The sequence below is a fragment of the Myotis daubentonii genome, chromosome 14, assembly GCF_963259705.1.
Source record: "Myotis daubentonii chromosome 14, mMyoDau2.1, whole genome shotgun sequence".
Lineage (NCBI taxonomy): Eukaryota > Metazoa > Chordata > Mammalia > Chiroptera > Vespertilionidae > Myotis > Myotis daubentonii.
Genome location: NC_081853.1, coordinates 59365973 through 59380088, shown reverse-complemented (window position 1 = coordinate 59380088; position 14116 = coordinate 59365973). Strand labels below are relative to the sequence as shown.

At 50.8% G+C, this 14116-nt stretch overlaps 1 protein-coding gene across 3 annotated transcripts in view; it reads right to left on the bottom strand.

Moving 5' to 3' along the window:
• Positions 1 to 1259: 1259 nt before the first annotated feature.
• Positions 1260 to 14116, bottom strand: part of SETD2 (SET domain containing 2, histone lysine methyltransferase) — an 80996-nt gene continuing 68139 nt past the window's right edge. For all 3 annotated transcript variants that reach the window (XM_059664947.1, XM_059664946.1, XM_059664948.1), the window contains 6 exons: positions 10762 to 10890; positions 9720 to 9859; positions 6437 to 6548; positions 3917 to 3997; positions 2366 to 2467; positions 1260 to 2035 (listed from right to left, as the gene is read on the bottom strand). In XM_059664947.1, the coding sequence (XP_059520930.1) occupies positions 1874 to 2035; positions 2366 to 2467; positions 3917 to 3997; positions 6437 to 6548; positions 9720 to 9859; positions 10762 to 10890 (726 nt within the window). In that variant the 3' untranslated portion in view covers positions 1260 to 1873. The remainder of the gene's footprint in view (positions 2036 to 2365; positions 2468 to 3916; positions 3998 to 6436; positions 6549 to 9719; positions 9860 to 10761; positions 10891 to 14116) is intronic.

Genomic DNA, 14116 nt, shown 5'->3' with positions numbered 1-14116 from the left:
CAGGAGGCAGCCCATCAATGATTCGATGTTTCTCTCTCCCTCTCCCTCTCTGAAATAAACACAAATATATTTAAAAAGAAGCGGGGGGGGGGGGGCGGGCTGAGCCACCTTCATCCTGAGATGACCCTGGGGCAGCAATAACCCAGGAGAGAAAGCAGGAAAGACCCAGCATTCCCACAGCTAGAATCAGACGGGCCCTGGGGACATCACACCCACTTCAGCAGGGAGTGGCCTCGGCTGCCCATGGATTGGCTTGGGGTGAACCTGAATCCTGCCTGCCTGGAGGGGCACAAACCGCTCCCAGTGAGCTGGCAGCCTGCTCACCACTGGGGACTGGAGCTTGAAGGCGTCCAGGGCACGTGGAAGGGAACAGATTGTGGAAAAGCCAACAGTGTGGTCAACTAACAGGACTCCTTCCTCTTCAGCGGTGCCTTGTGCACTGCCCGGGTCCTTGGGCACCTGAGCCCTGGAGCCTGGGTGTCAGCAACGGTGCATCTGGCCGCGGACACTCCTAATGCACTCGAGCGGGCAGGTCCAATGCCCAGTGATTATGACGGAAAGAGGTTTTCTCTTCCCGTGTTAACACTTCCTTTCATACGAGGACAGGAGATGAGTAACTGCCCCTCACCTGTTTGCTCATTCGAACGAAGCTGATTCCTGCACCTCAGGGCTGAGCACAGCCTGAGCTCTAGGAGCCCTGGTGCACCCACAGGCAGTGAGCGCTGCGCCCACCCCACCCAGATCTGAGCCCAGGTGCACCCACAGGCAGTGAGTGCTGCGCCCCCACCCCCCACCCCAGGGGCACTGCTGCTGTGAGGAAGAGATGGACCAGACTCTGCAGATGGGCCCGGGCTGGCCTGAAGCCTCTGGCTCTCCTCACTGCCCAGACAGGGATGTGTGGGGGGTGGTCTCCTCCAGATGCCCACTCATCCACCTGTGCACTGCGCCCCACAATCGGGGTCCCCACCTATCCTATGCCTAGTGTCCAGGCCCAGTGCCAGGTGGACTTGTCTCTGGAGGGAAGTCCCTGCCAGGGAGGCGTCGGCCACGCCTTCGCCGAGTGACTCCGCCCCCAGCACAGCCACAGGGCCCGTCAGTCACCTGCAAGCACTGCCTCAGTCCAGCCCCTGGGACTGTGAGGACAGGCCGGCAGCCAACTCCAACCTCAGGCGACTCTGGACTGCACTCCCCTCCTTTCTCCTCCAGGAACCGCAGACACAAACATGCTCAACTAGCTCGTAGGGAACACACATACCAAGTTCTTTAATTAATTTTATTTTTTACATAAAAAGTTCAGTAAAAATTGGATAAAGTAAAGTGATTTTAAGCAGTAAATCAATCTTATCAACATAGCACAAGGCTGGCCGAAACCACAAGGCAGCCTGCTCTGGAATATTTACATGATAACAAATTAAACCTTGCAGGAGAACTTCAACCGTCCTTACAAAGTCTTCCTGTGATCCTAGCATGTAAAGGCTAAAAGCAAAACAAAAAAACAAACAAAAACCAGGAAAAAACAAACAGATTATTTTCAATATATTCACATATACATTAAAATATAATACAGGTCGTCAGGGTAGAGGTGGTGGGTGGGGATGCGCATGGTCCGTGCGCCGACAGCACCGCCAAGGAGGAGACCCAGGTGTGAGAGGGGTCAGGCCTGGCCAGGGTCCGAGGGAAGCGTCTCCCGGGGCCCTGGCCTCTGATGGCCTCTAACCTCCCCCCAACAGCTCACGGCCGGGGACTGCCTGCTGGAGGCTAAGCTGGCTTCTGGGCTCCCAGGGCCCTGCAGGTGGTCCCAGTGAGGGGCATCAGTAGCGCGGTGTGGCGGAGGCGGGCAGGGAGGCCGCCGGCTCCTCGCCCGCCCGGGCCGTCACTCCAGTTCCGTGTCCTCTTTGGGTTTGTAAACGGCCCCGAACTTCTGCATGTACTTCTTGATGTACTCCTTGGTCTTGTGCTTCACGTTCTCGTTGCACTCCAGGTCTTCCGGGCTCCTGCAGTACTTCAGCTCCTTGTTCATGACGCCGTGAGTCAGCTGTTGGGGCGCGGGAGAGAACAGGCCGCCAGTCAGAGGGGACACGACTGGAGCGAAGGCCAGCCTGTGGCCTCAGGGCCCTTCTGACCAAGACTGGGAGTTGAACCAGGAGACAGGGTGGGGCGGCTGGTGCGGGGGCCACCAGGAGGGGCAGCTCAGCCCTGGAAGTTTCTCAGTCACTACACTCAGCTGGGCCCTTCCTTCTCAAACCTTCCCTCCATTCCTGGGCACCCAGCCTGGGCATCAGGCCAGGAAAACCCACTTCCGATGGGAGGCCTCTTAGGAGGTCTAGTTTGCCCACAACTTGCCAGCTCAGAGCGGGGAGAGTACCTTCCGAGCGAGGTGCTTGAAGTCTTCCGTGGTGGTGATTCTTCCCACTTTGCAGTCTGGTTTCCGGTAAGGGTTCAGGCACTGGACGATGAACTGGGACATCTGCAGGCAGCGGAGAGAACACACGCTCAACATCCAGGAAGGAAGAAGTCATGATGAGGTCAGCGCGGGGGGCGGGGGGCGGGCACCCTGGGGTGGACTGAGCAAGCCTAGACGGGGGCCGGCAGCAGGGACTGGAGAAAGCGATCCTCTTTCTGCAACTGGAATGCAGGCCCCGGGCTCAGCAAGCACAGGGCACTTCCTTAGTGTAGAGGCGGCAGCTGAGTCCTCTGGCTCCAGAAACAGCACAGAGAGAAGACCCAGTGCTGCCAGGGGCTGCGAGGCACAGGTGGAACCACACCGCAGCCGCGTGGAGCGGGCGCGTTCACACTGCAGCTGCGTGAAGAGGTGGCAGCGCAGCATGACAGCTGGCGGGGAAAGCCTTGGGCAGGACCCTCTTCTATATACAACGTGTGTCCTCTGAGCTCTCGGTGTCTGTCCTGCCCAGTGGCTCTCAGGAGACCCAGACACAGAACCTCTGAAGTATTCATGGCACCAAGACCCCAGGGACAAAGGGAGTGAGGAGGCCAGCGAGGGCCACTTCATCAGGGAGCACTGCCCAGGGCCCACCGCCCTCAAAGCTCAGTGAGCCTTCCGAGCCAGAGAACAACGCCCTATCGCACAGCAGGCACTGAGGAAGTAGCCAGCTGCTGGTTGGCTGAGCTCAAACACCGATCATTTCACAGGGATCGTGAGAGACTAAAGGGGTCCCTGTCCATGAGGCCTCCTGGCCTCCGTACTCTCTGCCTCAATCCATCTCCCGCTGAAAGCGCTGCACTGGTTCCCGTGGGCCACACAGGCCGCGTGGAGCAGTGCAGGACTGTTCAGCCCATCTCCCAATGCCCCGCCCGCCTGGCACGGCCATGGCCACGCACAGCTCCCTGGAGAAACACTGCCGGCTCTCCTGTACGTCCACGGCCTGAGGGACCCGCTCCCCATCCACCTGCCCCTCTCGACACCGACACCCTCAGCGCCCTCTTCACTCAGCCGCCAGCACACCAGAGCCCCGCAGGAAACCAGGGCGTGTTAGAGCCCAGATCCCTGGCAGACCAGCTGGTGTCCTGGGGCTGGAACCCTGGGAGCAGAGCGGAGCTGCTTTCTCCGGCCCCTAAGGATCAGGCAGCCCCGTGAGGTGTCACAGAAAGAGAACCGACTGCCAGGAGGCTTGAGTTCAAGTCTCTGTGTAGCACCTCCCTCTCAGCGCCCTAGGGGTTCCTGGTCCCGCCCGCGAGGCCTGACAGTTCCTCCCTGCCCACCTCGAGGGCTGCGTGGACGGAATCAGACAGTGGGCATGGAGGTGCTCATCACCCAAGTGCGAGGCCATGCCATGCGCCATCACAGCAGCTGCACAGCTGAATGGCCGAGGTGAGGGGACGGGCTGTGGTGCTGAGGCCGGGAAAGGGAAGGCTGGTTTAATCCGCCATGGAGCTGAGCAACCCCCACCAAACCTACCTCTTTTCTGAACACTTCCTTGCTTTTCTTGGCCAGCTCGCTGGAGGTGTCTGCCTCTGCAGTCTTGGGCTTTTTTGAGGCCTAGAAACGAAGAGAAAGCAGCAATGCTGGGATGAGGTCAGACCGCGATGCCCTGCTGCTCCAGCACCCCCTTCCTCCCTCTGGCCTCTCGGCATGAAGGCACGAGGCCTGGAGGCATCTGGCTCAGCCCTCACCGCGACGAACCAAGTCCTAGTTCTCTACCCTCACTCAGCGCTGCAGCCGTGATGGAGCGAAAACCTCTACTGTTTCAGAGCCGAGTTCTCTGCTGTGAATGGACCACTCAGATGCCCGCCTGAGCTTCACTACCCCACGCTCAGCGCCCAGCACTGTCCAGGCCGAAGCTCACTGAGCGCCACTCCTCCTGCCGACACGCCAGGGTTCCAGGACAACGGAAAACACGTTCTGGAACCTTTCACCACATCTGGAGGTTCCCACACACACGTCCTCTCCCCAGTCCTCCCACCCCCCTTGGATACGCCTCCCTTTTCCTCCTGAGGCAGCGCTGGCCAGACTGCAGGAGAGGCTCCTGGGAGGGTGGGATTCCAGTTCAGAAATGCAAAGACCAGAGGCAACTAGGATTCCGGGGGAAGAAGATAGGGCTGTGCCAGTCAGTGAGCAGATGAGCAGATGATGAGACACAGGGTGCCTGGGTCCCAAGCTGGTAAGAGGGCGACACCCCCGGGATAGTCCCTTCCAGCAGCGCCGGGGGGAGCGGCCACGTCCCTCCAGCCAGCACCGCTCAGTGGTGAGCGCCTCCATGCAAGGCCATCGCCCACACTGCCCGCCACCAGCCGCCCTCTCCGTGGAAACGTGGCAAACGCACTTTTCTGTGGACGGCCACAAGCGCTCCCCGTGGAGCAGTCACTCCGACGGGTGTAGAAGCTGCAGCTGGTATGACAGCCACGTCCTGTTCCTGCTGCCACTCACAGCAGAGAACTTTTCCTTCTCCCAACCACCCCCAGCTGCGACCCCTCCATGCCCATCAAGAATGAAGGTGCTGGTGATGGGAGCCAGGCCTCTCCCGGGCTGGCTCCTGAGGAAGGTGGCCCTCCCTGCTCTAGGCTACAATCAGCTTTCTCGGACTTGTTATGAAAGGTCTACAGAGTTTCCACTGTTTTACTTTCTTTCTGTGGCTGTGGGAGCGGGATGGGGATGGGGAGGGGAGGAGGGCGAGAAAGAACACACAGATCAACCTCTGTTGTCAGGAAATAAAACAACTCGGCAAGCAATCTATTTTCAAATGTTCTGCTTTGGGATTTTGTGTTTACTTTTCCAGGACTAGAGAGGCGGGGTGTGTTCACAGGAAGACCTCAGGTAGCAAGGGATTGAAAGCTGCCTGACAAGCCGAGGACACGGCAGCACGTCCTCCAAGCTCCCTGTGGGCCTCAGACACGAGCAGCGAGAGCAGGAAGGACGGAGCCCTGAGGGAGGACGGCCCGGCTCTCGCAGGAGTGCTGTGCCAACAGGAACCCGCTCCCTCCGAACGGGCGGCGCTGAGCAGCGTTCTGGCTCTCTGGCTGGGAGGGTGGGCTGTGCGGACAGTTACGGGGCACTGTCCACGGGGCACCGTTGGGAGTCCAGGGGCCCGTCGAGTGCGGTGCTACTGGGACCGAGAAAGGGGCTGTTCAACTGCCAGGCGCCGAGACTGCAGCATGGGCACCGACAGCCAAAGGAAGTGCTCTTGGGGGCACTGACATCCACACCCCCGTGGTCTGTGGTCTGCAAACGGCACGGAAATCATTTCGGAAACTGGCTAACGCTCACTCAATCCCAGGAGCCAGAGTCAGAGTCAAGGACAGTTTGATGGACAGCGACATGAACGCCTTCAGAGACTTAAGACTAAGTGTTAGCGACCTTCCCAAATGCCCGCTGCCGGTCAGAAACCCTTCAGCACCAGAAAAGACATGAGTGGACCAGTGGTCCCCAAAACATCACAGGCGACCTCACGGTCGGGAGCATCCTGGGTGCTGCAAGGGTCTCGTGTAGATTCTAGAAACCCACAGGTGGGGAGGGGAAGGCGGGCGGTGCTCTTACTTTAAAGCAGCGATGCGGGAGGGGAGGGGGCACTCCCGTGCATTTTAGGTTTTCGTGGCTTCCCTGGCCTTTAATCCCTAGCAGCCAGTGGCATCCCCTCGACGACAACCACCAACAATCTCTCTAAATATTGTCAAACGTCCTGAGGAGCACGCCTGATCCTCGCCGAGAATCCTGCCCTAAAAGGCTATGCATCCCGAGAGAGAAGGGAAGGAGAGCAGCTGACCAGCAATTAAGGGCTCTTCCCTGCTGGTCTACAGACCACATTTCTGTGTTGTCAGCATGCCCGGGCTGCCCCTACCCCGCCCCCAGCATGTATTACACGGGTAATTCTCCAGAACCAACAGGAGAACAGAACCCGAGAACAGGCGGCTGCCGGCCCCACAAAACGACAAGGCACAGAATCCCAAGCGCCCAGGAAACACCGGCGTCAGCCACACCCACCTTCATGGGGTTTTCGTCGTATGTTGGGGTTCCCAGGTCCATCTCAGCTTCATGCTCGAGGCTGGCCTCGTCTCCTGGGCTTTCCCACGTGGGGGGGTCCCACTGAGTCTGCCTAGAAGGGGGTAAGAAGAGCCCTGCTGTCACGGCCAGAACACGGAGAATTCTGGCCCGGCGTCTCTGCTCACACATCAGCAGCAGCACAGCCACCAACACAGAACGAGGCAGCGCCGTAAGACAGAGCCCTTCTTTTGACACCTTCCCAGCAACAACGACTCTATCTCCGAGAGGACTGTTTAGCCCACTGTTCTTCTGTAGCCAATGGTGTCAAAGAGAGGACAACCGAACACCCTTGTCTCTCGCCCGGCTGTGTCCTCAGAGGTGCTCGGTAGGTCCCCGTGCAGAACCGTCCCAGCACCTGCTAGGGACCCTGGGCGGTGGGAACGCCTCCTTGCTTTAGGAGCCTCTGGCTGTCTCTGTGCCTTTTGGTTTAAGGACTGACAGCATGGAAAAGACCTACCGGCTAAAGACTGGTGCCCAAGTCTGAAAATATCTTCAACTGACTGCAAAAAGAAGGGTTCAACCCATGTATGTTTGTCGTTGTTTTGAAAATAAGTAGACAAAGATTTTTTTTAAGCTAGATCTGCGAGGCAACAACTGGAAGTGAGGGAATTCATGTTCTGAAGTCAGTTCCCACAGGGAGTGCTTGAAGGGGAATCACTTCATATGTGCAAAGCCCGAGACGCGGTAACGTTTCTGCCAGGCGGCTCTGCCACTGAAATCTCTGCTTTCACCCCATACCATTCAGCCAGCAACACGAGAGGCACCTGATGGAGTCAGTGTTCAGGTGACTGTGAACACAGGCTTACCTCTGACCAACGCAACTTTTCTTTTTTAAATGGGCTCAGATCTGGCCGGTGTGGCACAGTGGACAGAGCCTCAGCCTGCGGACCATAGGGTCCTGGGTTCGGTTCGGGTCAAGGGCACGTACCTGGGTTGCAGGCTCCTCCCCAGCCTGGGCCCTGGTCGGGGCTCGTGCAGGAGGCAGCCAACCGATGTGTTTCTCTCACATCGATGTTTCTCTCTGTCTTTCCCTCTCTTTTCCACTCTCCCTAAAAATCAACTGAAAAATATCCTCAGGTGAGAATTAACCAAAAATAAAAAAGTAAAAAATAAAAAATCGGGCTCAAGGCCAGATGGCGTTGGCTCAGTGGCTGAACATTAACCTATGAACCAGGAGGTCATGGTTCAATTCCTGGTCAGGGCACATGCCCAGGTTGCAGGAGACAGCTGACCAATGGTTCTCTTTCATCATTGATGTTTCTCTCTCCCCCTCTCCCTTCATCTCTGAAATCAATAGAAATATATTTAAAAAATAAAAATGGGCTCCAGATTTCTACTGTACCCAAAGAACCACCAGCAGCTGTGGCTTTATTATGGAAAGTGAACAGAGAAAGAAGTATGATGCTCAGATGCTAGCTAAGGAAAACTTAGGAAAAACTTGGAAAAAGTACCATGTAAATAAGAAATATAAGCTTTTTCTTTTTGGAAAAGTGATAATACATTAAAAAGTTTGCTTTGATATTGAAAAACAAAGTTCTGATAAAATTTGCAAACAATGGTTTTTAAAATCACTATGTTTTCAGTTAGTAATATAATGAAGGCTTCTTTTATAGAAGTATTTTATAGGAAAAACAAAGGCCTTTCTAAAGAGAAAACATAAAGGGAAAATACTTGTATGAAAATTTTAAACTTCCTTATGTCACAAGATACTACAAACAAAAATATACTTGCAATACCTTTGATAAAAAGACAAAAAAGGATAGAAGACCAAAACAATTCACAAAAGATACAAACTGCCAATAATCTAATGAAGACAAGACGCTCCATCTCAGTAAAAACTGTACATGAAAATAAGATTTCTCACCTAACAGACACACAAGATTAAAAGAACCTACATGATAAAAAAGGCACCTCTTTACCTTTTTGGGAGTCTAAGTTGGTAAATAATTTTTTTAATGGTCGTCTATTTATCAATTTAAAATGTGTAACTAAAAAAAGAGAAAAAAGGAACTAAAATGTATATTTCTTTTCACCAACAATTCCACTTCTAAGAATCTAACTGACGAAGGTACTAAGACGAGTGTTTAAGGATGTCCAGGGTTAGCGTTACATATAAAATAGTGAAAACCCATCAATCAGGGTGGGTTTAAATAAAATTTGGTGAGGCCATACAAGAGAGCAGGGGTTGGCAAACTTTCTTCTATAAGGAATCAGAGAGTAAATACCTCTGGCCTGGTGGTCTCTGCAATCACTGTTCTACTCTGCCATTGTAGTATCACAGCAACCACAGACAATTCCTAAATAAGTGGGTGTGGCTGTGATCCCAAAAAACTTTATTTGCAAAAATAAGTGGGCCATAGATGCATGGTTTGCTAACCCCTGCAACAAAATATAAGCAAGCATTAAAAACAATGTAGTTGCAAATTATAAAACATGCACCCAAACATTCATATAGATTATATACCGATGAGTGCAACCACACACACACTCAGAGGAAACACAAATTCACAGCTGTCCTGTCTAAAATACATTTTTTTTTAATTTCTAAGAAAAAGATAAACTGATTTTTTTATATAGCAGGCGTCATTAAACTATGGCTCAGAGACCTAATCTGGTCCATTGCTTATTTTTGTAAATAAAGCTTTATTGAAACAAAGACATGCCCATTCATTTATGTATTATCATAGCTGCTTATACAACAATGGCAGAATTGTGTAGTCATGACAGAGGCCCAGCAACACCTAAAATATTTATCATCTGGTCTTTTTTTTTTTTTAAATCCTCATTGAGGATATTTTTTATAATTTTTTTTTGAGAGAATGGAGTGAAGGGAGGAGGGAGAGGAGAGACAGAGAGAGAAAAAAAACATTGATGTGAGAGAAACATCGATTGGCTGTCTACCACATGTGCCCCGACCAGGGCCAGGGATCCTGCCTGCAACAGAGGGAGCCTACATGACCTTGACCGGAAATCGAACCCACAACCCTTCGTTCCAAGGGCTGATGATCTAACCACTTAGCCACACCGGCCAGGGCTGGTCTGGTCTTTTACAGAAGAGGTCTGCCCATGACCCCTGACCCCTGATAGCTACGCTAATGATGTCGTTACCATTTATTAAAAACCCCTTTGTTTTCTCCAAAAGAGCTTTGCACATCAAAAATACACCAAAACACCTGAAAAGGACCAAAGCCTCCGGTATATGAGACACCCAGCAGCCCCTCACCTGGTGATGACGTGGTAGTAATAAATCTTCCCCTCAGGGTCGCGGGCCGTCTTCCAGTTGGGAGGCAAGACGATGGTTTTTGGTTTTGGAGGAGAGGGAGGCGGCAGGTCCAGGAGATTATTTGTCACAACCATTTCAGGCTAAAAAACACATGCACAGGAGAACAGCTCTTCCACCTTTACCTTTGCTTGGGCGGTTCACGAGGAGCCCGACGCCAGGCGAGAATACGTTTCCTCTTTGAGGCCGCTGCTTTGTGCACACCCCCTAATCTCTGCTTAAGTTCCACCTCTTCCCTTCCCGCAGTCCTTTATCTGGCCTCTTTCCCCAAGCTTTGGTGTCACTTAATATTGCATGTCATTCAATATTTAATAAGTCATTAGTCCTCCCCCACCTGGGAATGATTCTTTCCCCCAAACTCCTCATCTGTACCTTTCACGATAGTAAATATCATTCATCGTGATCCTCAACTCTTAGAGTATCAACTTCTAATAACAGGAATGCAATGTTCTATTTGTATTAAGAATGCTAAGGAGGGCCCAGCACGTACCAAGCCCTCGAACTCCTGCTGTGAGTGCTCACTGACTTCCCCCCTGCAGCCTGGGTCCCCCTCTCCACTTCCCTGCCTGTCTACAGCCACCAGCACTCGCCAGGTCGTTCAAGAGCTGTCGACAGACCTGCTATTCTGATCATGTGAATCTGTTAGTTTCTCAATTGCTTCCAAGACCAGCTTCCTGTTTCCCATTTCATCCCCAAACAACCCTTCATCAAGGTTTCACCATATCTTTCTACAGATGGTGAATACCAAAAGCTCCCTCAGTACACAGTGCACAGCGTTCAATTCTACACTATGCTAGTTCATGTCGTCTAGTATAGTATCCTACAGCATCATAAAGAATAGCTAGTCTAAAAAAGTATTACTTCAGAAATTCATAGCAAAGTATAAAAATATAAGGTCAGTCAGTTTAAGTTACAAATTAAAAAAAAACAAAAATAAAAGCCAAACCAAAACGACGAGCGTTTTGTCGGCCGGAAGATTTCTTACTGGCTGTAAGGGCGGAGGCTGCCCTGGTGCCACGACCGTCGTCACGGCGGCGGCTGGCTGGACCACCACTCCTGGAGCTGAGAAGAGCTGCTGCCCCTGGAGGTACTGCAGACTCGGCTGGGCATAACTCTGAAAGATAAAACGCAGAAATGCATGATGTATGCTTTTCTAGCGCCAATAAAGCAGCAATTAACACCCACGTTGGCATCACCTTCCACCTGCAGGTACAGTGTCAACAAGTAAAGGGAAAGTGAACACTTTCCAGGGTTCTATGGTATCTACCCAAATCAGCTGGCAATCATGTGCTAATGCCAGAGCCAAAACCAACAACAGCAATAAAGAGGGAAAACCGGTTTATAATATCACTGAAATAACACAAAGATGCATACACTTGTGAGAAATATTTCAATAGCATGTGCCTGTCAAATCTCCCCATTGGCTGCGGGGAAAGCTGTAGGAAATGACTATCCCCTTCAGGCAACTTGAAATTACACAAAAGCTAACTTCGCAAACATAAACACAGTCTTGAAATATCTTCAAGCTCGGTTGGTGTGGCTGTGGTTGAGCGTCGACCTATGAACTGGGAGGTCACAGTTCAATTCCCGGTCAGGGCACATGCGTGGGTGCAGGAGGCAGCTGATCAATGAATTCTCTCTCACCATTGGTGTTTCTATTTCTCTCTCAGCTTCCTCTCTAAAATCAATAAAAATATATTATTAAAAGAAAAAAGAGAGAAACCAAGATGGCGGCATAGCTAAACACCGGAGTTAGCTGCCTCGAACAACCACTTCAAAAATACAACTAAAAGATGGAACGGACATCATCCAGAAGCACAGGATGGCTGGCTGAGTGGAAATTCTACAACTAGAAGGAAAGAGAAAAGCATACTGAGACTCAGAGGAGGCGCAGTGTGGAAGTAAAATACTAAGGTACAGAGGTGCACGCGGAGCGGGCTGGCGGCTGAGGGCGCGGTTGTCTTTTTCAATCGGGAGGGAGTCTCAGGCTCTGAGCTCCAGTTCCGGGCGAGTCTCTGGGGGCCCAGACTCATACGGGAGAAGCGGGACTGTCTGGCATCGGTAGGGACTCGAGGGCAGCTTTCTCTCGGAGGGGCTTGCAGCGATTGCCGAGACACTGAGAAGCTGGGCCTCTGAGAGCAGCCTAACTGCTAGCCCCGCCCTGTTGATCCCGTGGGCCCTGCCCCACCCAAGCCTTGCACGGAGGCTTTTGCTGGATAGCCTCAGGCAGAGGCTAGATTAGCACTTCCTTAGAGATCCAGGAGCCAGTGTGCCCAGTGGTCAGAGTGGGACCATCCAGTTTGCAGCTCCTTGGATCCATAAAGGACACACTCAGGGGGCAGACTCAATGAGCACCAAAGCCCCATTGAAGCAAGTCTTGCCCCAGAGGGGTGTCTCCAGCACAGAAGTTCTCCCACTGCAGACACAGCCGATTCTCACAGCCAATTGGCCTGGAGGCCAATTCCTCCCAGTGATACCTACAGCAATCAAGGCTTAATTACAAGACTGTGCACAAAGACCACAAGGGGGTGCACCAAGAGTGTCCTCGTCAGGTAATTGGGGAGGCTGAACCACTGGGCCCTAGAGGACACTTAGCACAGAAAACCACTTTATCAACACAGGGAAGCATAAAAAATGTGGAGACAAAGAAAGAGGACACAAATGACAGAAATGGAGGAAAGCAAACTACTGGATATAGAGCTCAAAACCACACTTTTAAGGTTTTTCAAGAACTTTCTAGAAACTGCCGATAAACTTAATGAGATCTACAAGAAATCTACTGAGACCCTCGAGGTTGTGATAAAGGACCAACTGGAAATTAAGCATACACTGACTGAAATAAAGAATATTATACAGACTCCCAACAGCAGACTAGAGGATCACAAGAATCAAGTCAAAGATTTGAAATACGAAGAAGCAAAAAACACCCAACCGGAATGAAAAATGAAAAAAGAATCCAAAAATACGAAGATAGGGTAAGGAGCCTCTGGGACAGCTTCAAGCGTACCAACATCCGAATTATAGGGGTGCCAGAAGATGAGAGAGAGCAAGATATTGAAAACCTATTTGAAGAAATAATGACAGAAAACTTCCCCCACCTGGTGAAAGAAATAGACTTACAGGTCCAGGAAGCACAGAGAACCCCAAACAAAAGGAATCCAAAGAGGACCACACCAAGACACATCATCATTAAAATGCCAAGAGCAAAAGACAAAGAGAGAATCTTAAAAGCAGCAAGAGAAAGAAACTCAGTTACCTACAAGGGAATACCCATACGACTGTCAGCTGATTTCTCAACAGAAACTTTGCAGGCCAGAAGGGAGTGGCAAGAAATATTCAAAGTGATGAATGCCAAGAACCTACAACCAAGATTACTTTATCCAGCAAAGCTATCATTCAGAATTGAAGGTCAGATAAAGAGCTTCACAGATAAGAAAAAGCTAAAGGAGTTCATCACCACCAAACCAGTATTATATGAAATGCTGAAAGGTATCCTTTAAGAGGAAGAAGAAAAAGGTAAAGATACAAATTATGAACAACAAATACACATCTATCAACAAGTGAATCTGAAAATCAAGTGAATAATCTGATGAACAGAATGAACTGGTGATTATATAATAGAATCAGGGGCATAGAAAGGGAATGGACTGGCTATTCTTGGGGGGAAAGGGGTGAGGGGGATGCGGGAAGAGACTGGACAAAAATCGTGCACCGATGGATGAGGACAGTGGGTGGGGAGTGAGGGCGGAGGGTGGGGTGGGAACTGGGTGGAGGGGAGTTATGGGGGGGAAAAAGAGCAACAAATGTAATAATCTGAACAATAAAGATTTAATTAAAAAAAGAAAAGAAAAAAGAAATATCTTCAAAATGTGATTTACAATGGCAGTTACAAGAGAAAACTAAGGTCCAATATGTTATAAAGGCAAAAACATAATTGTTCTTCCCCCACTACTAGAGGGGGAAAAAAATCACTATTACTTTCTATCTGAGGCACCTGACTTTATAACATAAAAAATTATAATGTAAGCACTCAAATTTTTTTGAGATGTGATTCAGTATAACTTTGAAAGGTCACTCATTAATGTCACAAAACCACTATAAATCATGTGGCCTCAGTTAAAACTGAGCTTTTTATATTTAATAAGCAACTGTGACAAAAAAGTGACATGGTCACCTCCTAATAACACATCTACTTTAAATGTAAAAAATGTTGTATATGCACACATACAAATTTATATCGTATCGCATAATCCTTCACCGTCAAAGCTATCATATCTATAAACTCAGTCCCCATCCTGTGATGGCTGATACGAGGCTTGACGGACGCCGACGGACACCGA